We start from the raw sequence: 14,499 nt of genomic DNA on the forward strand, positions 1-14,499 counted from the left end.
ATTCTTTAGCTATCACGCGTTTAGTGTGGGAGGGGATAATTTCTCATGTTAGTTAAGATATTTTTTTTAAACCAATAAGATTTTTTTAAAAAAAATTATTTTCTTATATAGGTTGGAACTATTTTTTAAAAATATCAGCTAATTTTTTAAGAAAAAACTTGTAGTGGTTATTTTTATATTTAATATTTTCATATATTAGTGATTATCAAAATAATTTATTCAAATAAAAATTTAAAATTTAATATATTAAAAAAAATCTAATATATTGAGATCTCTTCATTTATTTGTTTTTAAAAAGTCCAAAGTATCACCATCAAACATCATTTTACATGAGAAAACTATGTGTTTGACCTACTGTACTCATTCAAGGGTTTGCATTTATTTCCACTTTAATTTTTCAAATATTAAAGCCAACTACATGCATCTAAACAGTAAAAATATGGCTGGTGAGTAAAGAACATGTCTAGTAAACATTCCATGCAAATTGTAAATGAAATTTTCCATAAAATCATTTTATGTGTTTAATAAGTTAAATTTTTTCTAATTAATTTTATCCTATTTTAATAAGTTATTTATATACGTCTTAAAATAATTTATCTAAATGCATTTTATATTTTACTATTTGATCTCTTAAAATAATAATAGAAAACCATAATATTTGAATATTTTATAACTATGACTTTTTGGAATTTTATGTTTATTTGTACACTGTTTTATTATTGCTTAGTGTTATACTTGTTAATTATTATTTTAATTATTCAATTATTTTATTTTAATGTTGAATCCAATTTTGTTTAAGTGACTGAATTTGGTCATTCTGTTAAATTGGTCTTGACGTCGTTAAGAGAGTGATGAGTTCATACATACACATGTACACGTGAAAGAAGATTTCAAACAATTATATAGTGTAACATGAATTTGTGACATGTTTGTCCCTTTTCCGTAGGTCATCTTCTTCCTCTTTTTTCATTGTATTCTTATTTATCTTCTCTCAAATTTAGGTGTGGCACAATGCAAATCATATATTTGACAAACACTTATATTAATATAATAATATTTTAAATTAAAAAAAAAATCAATTTATTGAAATATGAAAGGTAGGTTTTCACTATTTATAGTGTCATCACCCCATTAATCCTACCATATAACTCTAAATCAAACATAACAACAAGAATAAATAATCAAGAAGTAACATTCACCTTACAGACTCAATTAAAAAAAAAAAATCACACTGCACAGACCAACAATAAAACCATAAGCGCAATCACAACTATGTTAATACCAATAAATTGTATAAATTCAATATCAAAATTTTGCAAACGTTCAACTAAGAAAAAATCCACTATGCTCATGTCTTCAATTTTCAGAAGAATAATATATTTTTCCAACCGAGCAAGTAACTAAAAACGTCACATATTATCCACCTCAACTTAAATAAAATATTGTATATGTGTTACATCTCATTTTATTATTAGTCAGAGTAACAACGTTAATAAAAGAGAGCGAATTCAGTTACTTAAACAAAATTAGAGATTAGATTTAGTAAAAAAAAAACCTGATATATTGAATATTTATGAAAAAATTGAAATAAAAAATGGTATTAAACAAAAAAAATATATATATAAATTTAGAATTACTAAAAATATATAATTATCTAGTATTACAATTTGATTCAACAATTAATTATGTTCTTATTTATTATGCTGCCACTTTCAATTTAATCTAAATTTTCAGCTTTTAGCTCAGTTTAGCACTGCTGCTGACCAAATTTAGTAATTCTATTTATTTGGGATTAATTAGAAAAAGTGCTACCAACTGACCAAAGTTAAGATATTGAAAATTAAATATGTAGAGCCCAAAAGGGCCACCAACATCATCAGAGAAAAGAAAGCTGGAATAGAATCTAGATTCGTCGTTATGTACCTTCTTTTCCCAGAAAACACAACTCAGTTAGACATGAATTTTGGAGGTTTATTGGTTGATAATGCTGGACCATGGACAACTCATTGCTTCACCACACAAATCTTATCCATTACAATTATCAATGTTTCATGTCCTCGGTTGATTGGGTGATAATATTATGACTTGTCTATTTTTTAAAAGAAAATTTATTATTTAATTAAAACAAGTACATTTTTGTTTTTTTATATATTTTTTCCTAGTGTCTTTATTTTAAAAATAAGTAATTTTATGTTTATTTAAATAAATACATTTTAACTGTTTCAATTATTTTAAAATTTATTCTTTTAAAGACACGTATTTTAAATGTAAAGAAACTCGTCCATTGAAATATATATAGGTAAATTATTCAAACAGATTCACCACTAAGTGTAAGCCTTGTTAAAACTCTTCCATTCTTGATTTGGTGAGAGTTGAAAAATTGTTCCTCCTCTTCTAAGCACCTAATATTTTCAGAGAGAAAATAACTATCACTCCATCTGAGATCAAGGTTTGAAAAAACTGTTTTAACTGCGACTACTACAGTAATATAACCATAATTGCTACCGCATTTATCCGCATATCAAATTTCACAACAAAACAACGACAATAATGTAACTAGCATGAGACATCTTGGTCGGATTGAAATGTTCTCTTTAATCAATAAGTGCTCAGAACTTTGAACTAGACACGTGAAAACTGTATATAGGCACCAATTTTTTTAAAACTGCAGTATGAAATAGAATTGAGTACAATACAATACTTCTCAACAGTCATGTACCATGGCTTTCCTTAAAATGGAGCTCTAATATACTGTAGTAAATGTTGAACAACACCGGTTCTTTTAAGCTAAATTACAAGTACTCAATCTATCTCGTTCTTGAGTTTGAACCCGTTCTTCTTTACAAATTATACAACGGGGAATTACAGAACAGTCCAATTACTTGCTTAGAAGACGATGAGACATAGAAGGAAGCAACAGAAGAGAAAAATTGAAATTCTATTCAGTGATTTGTTTACCTGCATCTCTTGCCTTCTCAACCTGAGGCTGTTACTTCCTGCCAGGTGATAAGAATTTGGGTAAGTGTATACATTTTCTGAGTTGCCAAAGACTCGGGTATAAAACATCTCTCCAAACATCCCAACCACGAGGTGGGGGAACCCCGGTGCCATTGCACCAGGACTGAGAAGCATTTGTGATGATGATTCATCCTCTTCTTGGTATAAAGGAGGGTTGGAATGCTGACTCTGATAAGGATTACGATATGGAAGTTGCTGACCACTTTGAGATGATGTTGGCACGAGAGATTGAGTACCCAAAGCAGGTGGTCTTGGTGGAATGAAAACACCTCTATAGGAAGCCTTCACATCACGGTCACTATGAGCTATGGCCTGGCCACGGCCATAGAGAGGAACCATTGTGGTGTGGCATATATCTTCCTTGCAAACAGGGCATTGTGGGTGCTCATCAGGTGCAAGAGAAGCACTTTGGACATGGAGCCACTTGTAGATGCAAGGCCAGCAGTATAGGTGACCACAGAGGGTAACAATTGGTTCATGTGCAAAATCTAAGCAGATATTGCAATCAAAACACCCATCAAAATTTTCTGTCACAGTCACGGGGCTTGGGATGGTTTTCCATTGCTGCGAAACGCAGTGCTCAAAGGCCATTAATGAACCCTTCTCGGAACTCTGGTTGCCAGTCCTTATCTAGCCCTGACCTGAGTGCACAAGAGATCAATCCATCACCAAACCGATTTAGTACACAGATTTAAAGAAATGGTGAAGGATCACTTACTGATATAGATCGTGTTGAAAACATCGTGATAACTTAGAAGTTACTCTTTACCATGGTGAAAATGATAGGATATTGCGATCTTTAGATTTTAAAAATCTAAATACATTAACTTTTTATTTAATCTTTTTTTGTTGTTCGAGTATTTTTCAAATTTATGAACTTTTACTGTTACATAAAACAAAATTCATGAATCGAAAAATAAAAAAACCACAATCACAGTTTCACCAAAGTAAATAGATAAAAACATATCTTCTCTCTTTTTTGTAACTCACACTAGCCACCCTAATTTTCTTTCCATTTCTCTCTCTTTTTTTGGTATTACTTATTACCTATCGATTTTGTTTCCTCTGTAATCACCCCAATCCATCTCAGAGTAGGTGGACGTTAATCAGCACTTAAGAGCAAACAAGAGGGAATTAAATTAAAGTACAAAATAGAGATTGCGTATGCCTGTTGCCTAATAAAGCATGAGAGAGAGAAAAAAACATGAAAAGAGCATATACAGAGAGGATCATATCACATCAACTATTGAGTATCAGTCAGAAATCAAACGTAATTGATTATCCATGAAGGGCACAAATAAAACCAGATCCCAAATTACCCTATACAGAACTGAAAAACAAAGCAGAGTCGTCCAGAGAGAGGAAGAGAGTAAAAGGGGTATAAAAAAAGATCATATTTGTACATAACCCTTTATGGCACGGGAAAGTCAGTGTCAGAATTCCACACAAAAAACAGAATAAGGTGAAAATCTAATTTGAAGACTAATTCACATGGCATCAGCATTCGTAAATCAAGTATCAAATAACAAGATGCTGTTTGGGAGAGATGGCGTTCAAGAGTAATGAAGTGAAGGTGCCCAGCGAGGGAATTGTTCTTGCGATCGATCCATCCATCATGTAAACAATAAAAACAGAAAACAGATCGAAGAAATTGCAAAAGCGCACACATATCGAGAGCAATTGGAACATGATCCATAAAGCATGAATGAACGAGTTTTGAAAAAATAATTAGACACAAAAGAAAAATGTAAGATCTAAAGACATACCCAGAGAGAACGAGAGAGAGAGAGAGAGAGAGAGAAGAAATGGTAAGTTGAGGAAGCAGAGGAAGTTGAATGGTTGGAGGTGAGAACAGAGCGTAGGTTCTTAAAAGCGTAGAAAGGAGAGGGAAGCGGCGAAGTGCGTTTATGAAGGAGAATTGATGGCGTGAGTTTTCCTTGCTGCCTTATTTCTATCTTTCTTTTTTTCACTCCCATTGTCACACTACAGAGGATAACACTATCAATCATTCATACGTGTATAATTTTATTATTTAATTGGATTTTTCAATCTTTTTATAATTATCGTACAAAAATTATATTAAAAGAACATGTAAATTATCCAAGTTAAACTTTAGTTTGATTGTGTTGAAATAAATCCGATATTTATATCGGGTTTCTAAAATACGGTAACTTGTTTTAGATGTTATTATTTTGATGAGTTGAAAAAATAAGGAGAATATAAATAGTGTATTATCATCTACAGAATCTGATCTATAATGGTAGAAAAATGTTTTATTAACACCTTCTGTCGCTAATACAAATTTGACACTGTTTGTGTAATATTAATTAATATTGTAGATGTGATATTTGGTGAGGATGTGACACGGATTCTATATTATAATATATGACCCCGTAACACACGTAAAACCGTGTGTCTGTAAGTGGTTATTTATGTGACGCACGCAAAACTGGTTACCTATGTGATGTCTATGACCCACCCACTCTTTATGAAAAAAAATTCAATTTTTTTTAATATGAATCATATATTACATCGGTTAGATGACTTAACCGATGTAATATGAGTCATTTTGAGTAAAAAAAAATATTACACCCAGTTGTTTATGAGAATCGATGTAATATATTCTTTTTTACCCTATTTTGAAGATCGCGTTTCTCATTCGCGCGCAATCTCACTCTGTCACGTCATTGTCACGTCTGCAGCGTCAAATGTGTGTCATGTGCAGAAGGTGTCAACATATCGAGACTCATAATGGTATTGTCCTTAAAAAAATGTTTTGGTAAATTGACTAAAAGAGTAAAAATTATATAAGTTGTTCTTGACATCGACTCATAATTAATGTGAGACTATATTAGCGATACCGAGACAATATATTAGATATCCATAAATGTCTAATTAGGAAAATTTCATCTATGATTTTTCTTTAATAGAGGTTAAGTAAACTTTTTTTAAGATAAGAAAAAAGGTATGATTAAGTTAATGTAATTAACTTAAGAATGGAAACCTTTCTAATCCCATACAAATAAATAATAAAATATTTATTATTGTCATCAATATTTCTAGTTTTGAGATAAAAGAATAATGTTAACATCTTTATAAATTTAATATAGACTATTCAGTTATAAATTAATACATTATGAATATTTGGAATGTTTTTTAAAGATACATATTCCAACAAGTCATTTCACTACTTAGGTTTAGAGTAATTTGTTTCACATTGAACCTAATAGTATCACAAAACCTAAATATGAACAGAAGTTATTATTATAGATTAAATGTTATTTATAAAGCTCACATGTTGAACAAGACTTTATGAATATTAATTTTACATAAATAGACATTGGAGATATGGATAACAATGGGTAATTGTAATTCTTATCTGTTACCCATCCCGTTTAAAACAATCTATCTCAACACCCATTCTGTTACTTAGGACGAAAAACACTTACAATTTTTTTACATTCGTGGGTATCCATAGATATCAACGAATATTTTTTAAAATTTTAAATAAAATTATTTAAAAACAATTCTTTAAACTATGAACTCTCATATAAAAATATAATTTTAATGTATAATTTAAATGAAATTACACAATAAAATATAGTGCAAAAAAATATTCTTTTTAAAAAAATAATTTAAATAAGTTGCACAATAGAGTATTAATTTTTAAAAATTATTCTTTTTAAAAAAACTTTAGTTTTATATGTATAAATGAAAAAAATATAAGTATATAAAATCAAATTCTAAACAATTCTTAAATAATTAATATTTTTTTTCTTAATAGATTTTATTTTGATTACTTAATTTTTTTAAAATATCTAAATAAGATTTTCCAACAATAATTAACGAATAGTGGGTAATTGAAATACATGTACCATTACTCACGTATTCCCATTTAAGATATCTATTTAGTATTTATTATGATTTTTATATGTAAATAGAGGTCTAACTATTATTTGTAGTTACTTTTTATCATGTTTAAGAAATAACAATGGAATTTCAAGATGTTTCGTTAAATATAATTCCACATATAATAAGATATATTATAATGGTTTTGTGTGAAAATCATGTTATTTTGTCATTTCCAAATCCATTAAAAAGATTGTGAATATTAGAAATTGGTTTATATAAAAAAGAATGTTAGTTAACAAAGAATAGGTGAGTAATGGTACATGTATTTCAATTACATTTGTAAGTTGAATTGTTATGTTAATACCTTATACTATTCCCTTTTAAACTATAAGAATAAGCTAAAGGGTTATCAAGATGTTAATGTTAATATATCTTTTAATTTGAATATGTTTATTAGTAATTGTGTATGAGTCTACCAAGGTTTCAAACTTTGATTCCACATAAATCTTATATATTTAAGTGAAACTCTACAATATACATATACTTCGTAATAGAGTTCGTCTGTACCAAGTCAATCTGTATATGAATTTTGACTTGCACCCAATTTAGGATAAATCGTCTTTGAATTGGTCTATGTCCTAACAATGTTTTTCTAAATATACTAATCACCATTATTCGCTTTTGCATTTAAAATATTTTTGTCAAATAAATAATTTTTTTCATTAGGACTTGAACTTGAAGTAATAGGCAAGTTTTAAAAAAAGCATTAGATAGTCAAATTCTTAGAGTCATGAGACTTTATAGCAAAACGTTAGATCATCGAACAAATAAAAATTTCACAAAACAACACAATAGTTCTACAACTTTTTTGCTACTTCGTTCTCCTTCAAGAAACTCCTAAAGGATTCCATTAATCAAAACTTTAGTTACAAAGTGAGTACACCAATAACTCATGGTTATTTTTTTCAATTTTCCCATGAGATTAAGAATTTTAGTACTCTTAATTGTATACAATAAATGAATGTTAACTCTAACAAAAATTATATAAAACAAAAGTTTTCTCCACAAAGTGGAAAACATAAGGCTTACCATTCTCTCACTAAATAAAATATTATAAAGAAGGCTTTTAGTAATATAACTAGAAATAATGTTGTAGTCTCATATTTTGATCTTTAAGCTCCTTGATTTTTATATTGATATTCATGAATATGTTTGTTGCTCGTGTAATCTTCAAAGGTAAAATCTCCATCTGTTTAATAACATTTCCATTTGACTATTTGCATAGAGATTGTGTTGCTCGTGATAAACGTCCAAGAATGGATGATTTCACTTCTTTATAGAACTTTAAGTTGCAAAAAAAAAAAAAAAACTATAAAAAAATATATTTGATAAATATATTCCTTGAACTGTGATTATGTTAATTTATAGTAATTGAATCTTAGCAAATATTCACATAATAAATGACTTATGGTTATAACTAAATTATATGTTTTGATTGTCTTTAATCAAATCAAATGACAATTTGTCTTGCTCATTATATGAATCCCTAAGAAATTCTATTGCATATAACCTATAACTTGTTTTATAGAACATACATTATAATGACTCAAAAATAAATTCAAAACTTTTCAATTGAGAGATAGTAGTACTATATCATCCCAATCTTAACAAAACTCATAATTTTTAAATAATATTTTTTGCTCAAACATATTTAACACCTAACCTACTAACATGAATTTTATTACTTCTTTCCAACTTACAAAAATTCAGCTTCTAGTACTAATATTTAAGCCACAACATACACTTATTGTACTTATATTTTGACAAAAGAGCAATTGAAAACCAAAATGGTTGTGTGGTGGTATGTATATAGGGCTAAAATTGAGTTTTTAAGGTAAAGATGACACCATTTATTTAAAACCTTTATTTTAATTTACTATATATGTACTTCTCAATAATGTGGTTGAATGTTGCTTTAACAACTCTCTCAATATTTAGATACTTACCAATATTATTCATATCATAAATTCTAAAAAATTTATTCCAAAACATCTATTTTTTTTAGGAGATATTCTATTTGAACATATAAGCCTACAATTTTAAAATTAAAACTTTAAATCCGATTCAATAAAAAAGTTATCGAGAGTAGTTGAAACTAAATACATATGTTTCAAGAGGTTCTACAAAATAAGAAAAACATCATATAAAAAAATAAGAAGATTAGTTATAGAAAGTCTCCCTCTATATATGGTAATAAATGTCAATCACCCTAAAAATTTCATGTGAATTACCAAATTAAAAAAAAAAAACAGTACTACCCGATTATGTTGGGATAAATCTATTATAAATTTAGGTTTGTGAAAGATACACCAACTCTTTTATATACTTATATAAAGTACGTTATACATGTATACAATTAAATTAACGTGATTAAGTTAAAAAGGGAACAGTCTAATCTTATGTAAGGAAACAATAAAATCTCATGTTAGGAAATAATAAAATACCTGAGTACTATATCTAGCTTTTGGACAAGTAAATAATAATAAAAAATATTAATATCTTTGTAAATAAGTTTAATATAGACTATCCAATGACAATATAGTATATTATAAATATTGTAAACAAGATGAAGTTTAGTTCATTTAGAACTTAAATAATCTCAAAAGAAAAAAATGTATACATGTTTAATTAAACTTTCAAATTAACCTATGTAATTTTTGTAATGATAACTTGAATTGAGTATTTGAATTTTGAAATCAGTATAAATATTGTTAGAAGAAAATAAATTCGTGTGCTGGAATAACTTGCTCTCTAAATATTTATTTCTTTATATGACGAAAGTATTTCGACAATATTTTTTATATGTGAAATATTGTACTGATTTTTTTTTTCAAATACTAGTAATACAAATATATATTTTCCAAACTTTTGGAGTCATTTCGAATTTGCAAGAAAATGAGATTAAAAAAAAATAAGAATGTATAAATAGAAGGAAAATTGTAACCTGAATTTTCAGATGCCACACAAAGCAGAATAAAATGTTAATTTTTTTCCCCAAAATTAATTTACAAGAGTCTACTCTCTTATAAATTATAATGTAAGGTGTTATAGTTTTCTTGTGTTTTGTTAGGAAATGATCCATTTTCTTTTCTTAAAAAGAATTCTGAGGGAGAGGTAATTTCATTTATAACCTAAAATAAATAAAACTTAGAATTAAAAATACACACTATAAACACTAATTAAATCTATGTTTTTTATTTGACCAAGTCTAACCAATAAAATAAAATGAAATAGCAATAAACAATCTAATTACAAAGCAAATGCTGTGTTTCTAATTCTCCAATTTACCAACAAAAAGCACTTTACCACTTGATCTTCAAACCCCGTTATCCCTTTACTGACAAAAAATAATTTGTAAAATATCATGAATTTTTATCAACACTTTTGAGTTTTATCATCAATTCATTGAATTATATATATAATAAGATAATTTAAAAAAAAAATTAAAAATACATCCTGTAATATTTCCGTTCATTTGAAATTTAAAATATTAGTTTTTTTCAGAGTTTTTTTATGTGGCCGTTTTTAATGTTAAAAATGAAATTAAATAAATACAATTTTGAAAGAAGTCTATGCTGTCCAAGAACTGGAATTTAATTTAAAGTATTTAGGGACAATTATTTTTCACATAAAAATAACCAGCGTAATTTTATTTTGTGAAGTTATCCTTATTTAGCTGTTTATATTTTAAAATAATGATAAATATAATGCTAGTAAGTTATAAAAAAAACTGTATATATTATTTTACTGTTATTTTTATCGTGTTTTGAATCTCATTTAAAAAATATTAAAAATATAAATTAAATAGTTTGGTGGATAGCAACGTAAAAGTGATGTATGTCTGTCTCTATCAAGCAATTTTTGTAGCGAGATCATTCCAACTTCTAACCAAATCCTTGAAAGACAACGAAATTTTTCTGTAATTTTTTTTAGCAAAAATAAAACTATTTCTTTAAATCTGTTGAAAAAATTATAGAACTTTTTTAATTGTTTTCGGACTTCATTTTTTTAATATTATACAGTATAATTAATTAAAATTGGTAATTAAGCTCTTGAAATAATCTGTAATGAATATTATTACACTAATTTGGGCATTATAGCTCTAATTACTTTGATTCCTATAAAAAAAAATCAAAGTCCTCCATTACTGAGTGATGACACTCACCTAATTTAGTTGATTGTCTTTACTGAAGCGATGACTAATAGTGCAACTCAATAAATTTTCATATTTCTCTTTAGCAACCACCACACTAATTTTCTTATTTAATACATTACCAGCTTCAGATGTAACTTTGTGTGGCTCTCTCTATCAACCTCAACTTCTAAACAAATCAAAATTAAAGGAATGGTAATTGTACTGGTAGCCTAAAACCGAGAGGTATAGGCCGAGAACTACATGTCCAATAATCAAAGTGATAAATTAGAACCGAAAGGTCTGGACCGAAACCTGAAAGGATAATAAAAATCATAATAAAGCCCAATTTAAATAAGGAACTTGCACAAGGGGGTGTAAAAGTAATAAAAAGGTGTGATAAGAAAGTCCAAAAGTACTGTAGAAGGCCCATCAACGAAACTCTATAAATAGGAGGTTAGCACAAGAAAAAGGTAAGAGTGATTTTATCTGAAAAACCATTACATTGTTTCTGACTTTGGCATCGGAGTGACTTGCAGGTACATCCCCCCACCTGTGATGAATACCAACCGAGAGGAGTAGCCGAGTGGTGCAGCCGAGAAGAACAGCCGAGAAGAACAGCCGAGATGAATAGCCGAGAGAAGCAGCCGAGAGGAACAACCGCGAGTCCAGCCCAAGAAGTAATCCAGCCCAAGAAGTAATCCAGCCCAATAGAAACCCGAGAGTATAGCCCGAAATCAGAAGATTTGTGTAAAAGGCCATCTTGTTTTAGTTCGAGTGTTCTTGGTCCCTTTTTGTAAGAACATTTTGGCGCCCACCGTGGGACCGAGAACTAGTTAGAAGGAAAGGTAGGAGACAAGATGGATCAGAGAGAAGGACAAGACGGAGAGCAAGTAGATAACGTCAGTATGCCAATGACAATGTTGGTGCAGCTGCAAAAAGAGTTCGAGACGTTAAAAAAGAGTAATGAAGAAGAGCTGAGTATGTTAAGAGCCGAAAATGCACGCATGAGGAGAAAACTACAAGAGGAGACAATTTTGAATGCATCATTTGAAACTGTTCAGCCAAGAGCACAAGTCAATGAGAGGATTTATCATAATGAAAGTTCCCAAACGAAAAGAAGATTCCTTGGAGATTCTGAAGTTTTTGCAGGAGCATCTTTAAGAAAACATCCCTTCTGTGATGTTATAGTTGATACTCCATTGCCTGACAATTGGAGAAGTTTAACTATTGACAAGTATGACGGAAGCACAGACCCTGATGAACATGTTGCGGTATACACCACGCAGATCAGTCTATATACGTGGAACGATGCTATTATGTGCAGAGTGTTCCCTACAACCTTAAAAGGGACAGCGTTAAGTTGGTTCACACGCCTTCCGCCTTTGAGCATAGATTGTTTTGATACATTGGTGGAAAAGTTTGGAGCTCAGTTCGCAACTAGTCGTCCCCATCGTTTAACTTCGATTGCTTTGGTGAATATAAGGCAAGAAAAGGGAGAGTCGTTAAGAATGTTCATGGAACGCTTTGGGAAGGTTGCCCTGGGAATTCGAAACCTCAGCCCAGAGGTTACCATGCATCATATGATAACAGCATTAAAGCCGGGACCGTTTGCTGATAGTCTCTGCAAGAAACCTGCGACTAGTTTAGATGAGCTAAGACAACGAGCGTCAAAGTTCATGCAAATGGAAGAACTGAGAGAGTTCCAGAACCAGGCAAGGATGGATGGAGGTGAAAAAAAGGTGATAGAAAAAGAAAGTGGACCTATGGCTAGAAGAGCCAGGGAAGAATTCAGAAGCCGAAAGTTCCAGCAATACACCCCCTTAAATACAAACAGAACAAGAGTCTTACAAGAAGCCATGGCGGCAGAGATAATACCACCAACTAGAAAAGTGCGAACACCGGAAAGGGCCGACCACACCAAACATTGTGAATATCATAAAAATCATGGCCACCATACAGAGGAGTGTGTCGGGTTGAAAGATAGAATAGAAGAATTGATTCAGGCTGGGCAGTTGAAGCGTTTTGTTCAAGGAGGAAATGTTAGACTGAGGACCAGTCCGGAGAGAAGATTGAAAGGAATTGAAACAGGGGGAAGAAGGGCAGACAGATTTGAAAGAGAAAAAAGAATAGAAAAAAGAGATGATAGAAGAGGTGGAAGATCAGAAGGAAGAAATGACAGGGTTTATCAAAACACACAATCAGTAAGGAGAAGTAGGGAACGAAGCTTGGGGAGACCTGTCAGGGGGTTTATAAACACTATTTCAGGTGGTTTCTCTGGAAAAGAATCATCATCAGCAAGGAAACAACATTGAAGAAGTATAAGGACCATTAACCACATTTTTAAAAGAAGAACTTTGCCACCAATCCTTTTTACAGATGAAGATTTCCAAGAAATTGATCCCGATCACGACGATCCTATGGTGATAACAGTTGAAATAGCCGAATATGCCGTCATGAAAACCTTGGTTGATCAAGGCAGCTCAGTTGATATTCTGTTTTGGGATACTTTCAAAAGACTGCATCTGAAAGAAGAAGACATTGTACCTTTCCGAGAACAAATCATTGGTTTTTCAGGGGAGAGAGTCAGCACGAAAGGGTATGTGGATTTGATGACTACGTTCGGAAGAGGAAGTAAGACTAAAAAGATTAAAATCAGATATTTGGTGGTGGATGCTTCTACGTCGTATAATGTGTTGTTAGGACGTTCTTCTTTGAATAAGTTGGGAGCAATAGTTTCAACGCCACATCTAGCAATGAAATTTCCAACAGAAAAGGGGGAGATAGCAACAGTTTATGTTAATCAAAGAGATGCTCGAGAATGTTATGCAGCCGGTCTAAAGATGAATTTAAAAACACACAAAGATACCGAAAGAATGGTGGCAATGGCGGATTTGGACCCGAGATTAAATGATGAAAGGTTGGAACCGAAAGAAGAGACTACAGCCGTGGTATTAGGCCGGGATGAGAAGCAATGCACTTATATAAGTGGAAGTTTGCCCGAAGAATTGTTAAACAAACTTGTCACATTGTTACGCGACAACAAAGACTTGTTCGCTTGGGCACCGTCTGATATACCTGGAATTGATCCAAAGGTAATTTGTCATAAGTTGTCGGTATGCCAAGAAGCAAGACCGATATCTCAGAAACGAAGAAAGTTGGGTGAAGAGAGAAGAAAGGCAGCAATGGAAGAAACTGAGAAGTTAATGCAAGCCGGTTTCATTAAGGAAGCTCAATATAGGACATGGTTGTCCAATGTGGTGCTCGTCAAAAAACCGAATGGAAAGTGGAGAATGTGTACAGATTATACAGACTTAAATAAGGCTTGTCCGAAAGATACATATCCATTGCCCAACATTGACCGATTGGTAGATGGGGCGTTTGGACAAGAAATGATGAGTTTTCTTGATGCTTATTCAGGGTATAACCAAATACAG

At 30.7% G+C, this 14,499-nt stretch overlaps 1 protein-coding gene across 1 annotated transcript; it reads right to left on the minus strand.

The window, feature by feature from the left end:
- Positions 1-2,644: 2,644 nt before the first annotated feature.
- LOC137812037 (E3 ubiquitin-protein ligase RMA1H1-like) lies at positions 2,645-4,984 on the minus strand. The gene is made up of 2 exons (XM_068613912.1): positions 4,785-4,984; positions 2,645-3,659 (listed from the first exon to the last, which is right to left on the minus strand). Exon 2 carries the CDS (start codon positions 3,607-3,609, stop codon positions 2,887-2,889), a length of 723 nt encoding a protein of 240 aa, XP_068470013.1. The 5' UTR covers positions 3,610-3,659; positions 4,785-4,984; the 3' UTR covers positions 2,645-2,886.
- Between the last annotated feature and the right edge of the window lie 9,515 nt (positions 4,985-14,499).

This window comes from Phaseolus vulgaris, chromosome 2 (genome assembly GCF_000499845.2).
Source record: "Phaseolus vulgaris cultivar G19833 chromosome 2, P. vulgaris v2.0, whole genome shotgun sequence".
NCBI classification, from domain to species: domain Eukaryota; kingdom Viridiplantae; phylum Streptophyta; class Magnoliopsida; order Fabales; family Fabaceae; genus Phaseolus; species Phaseolus vulgaris.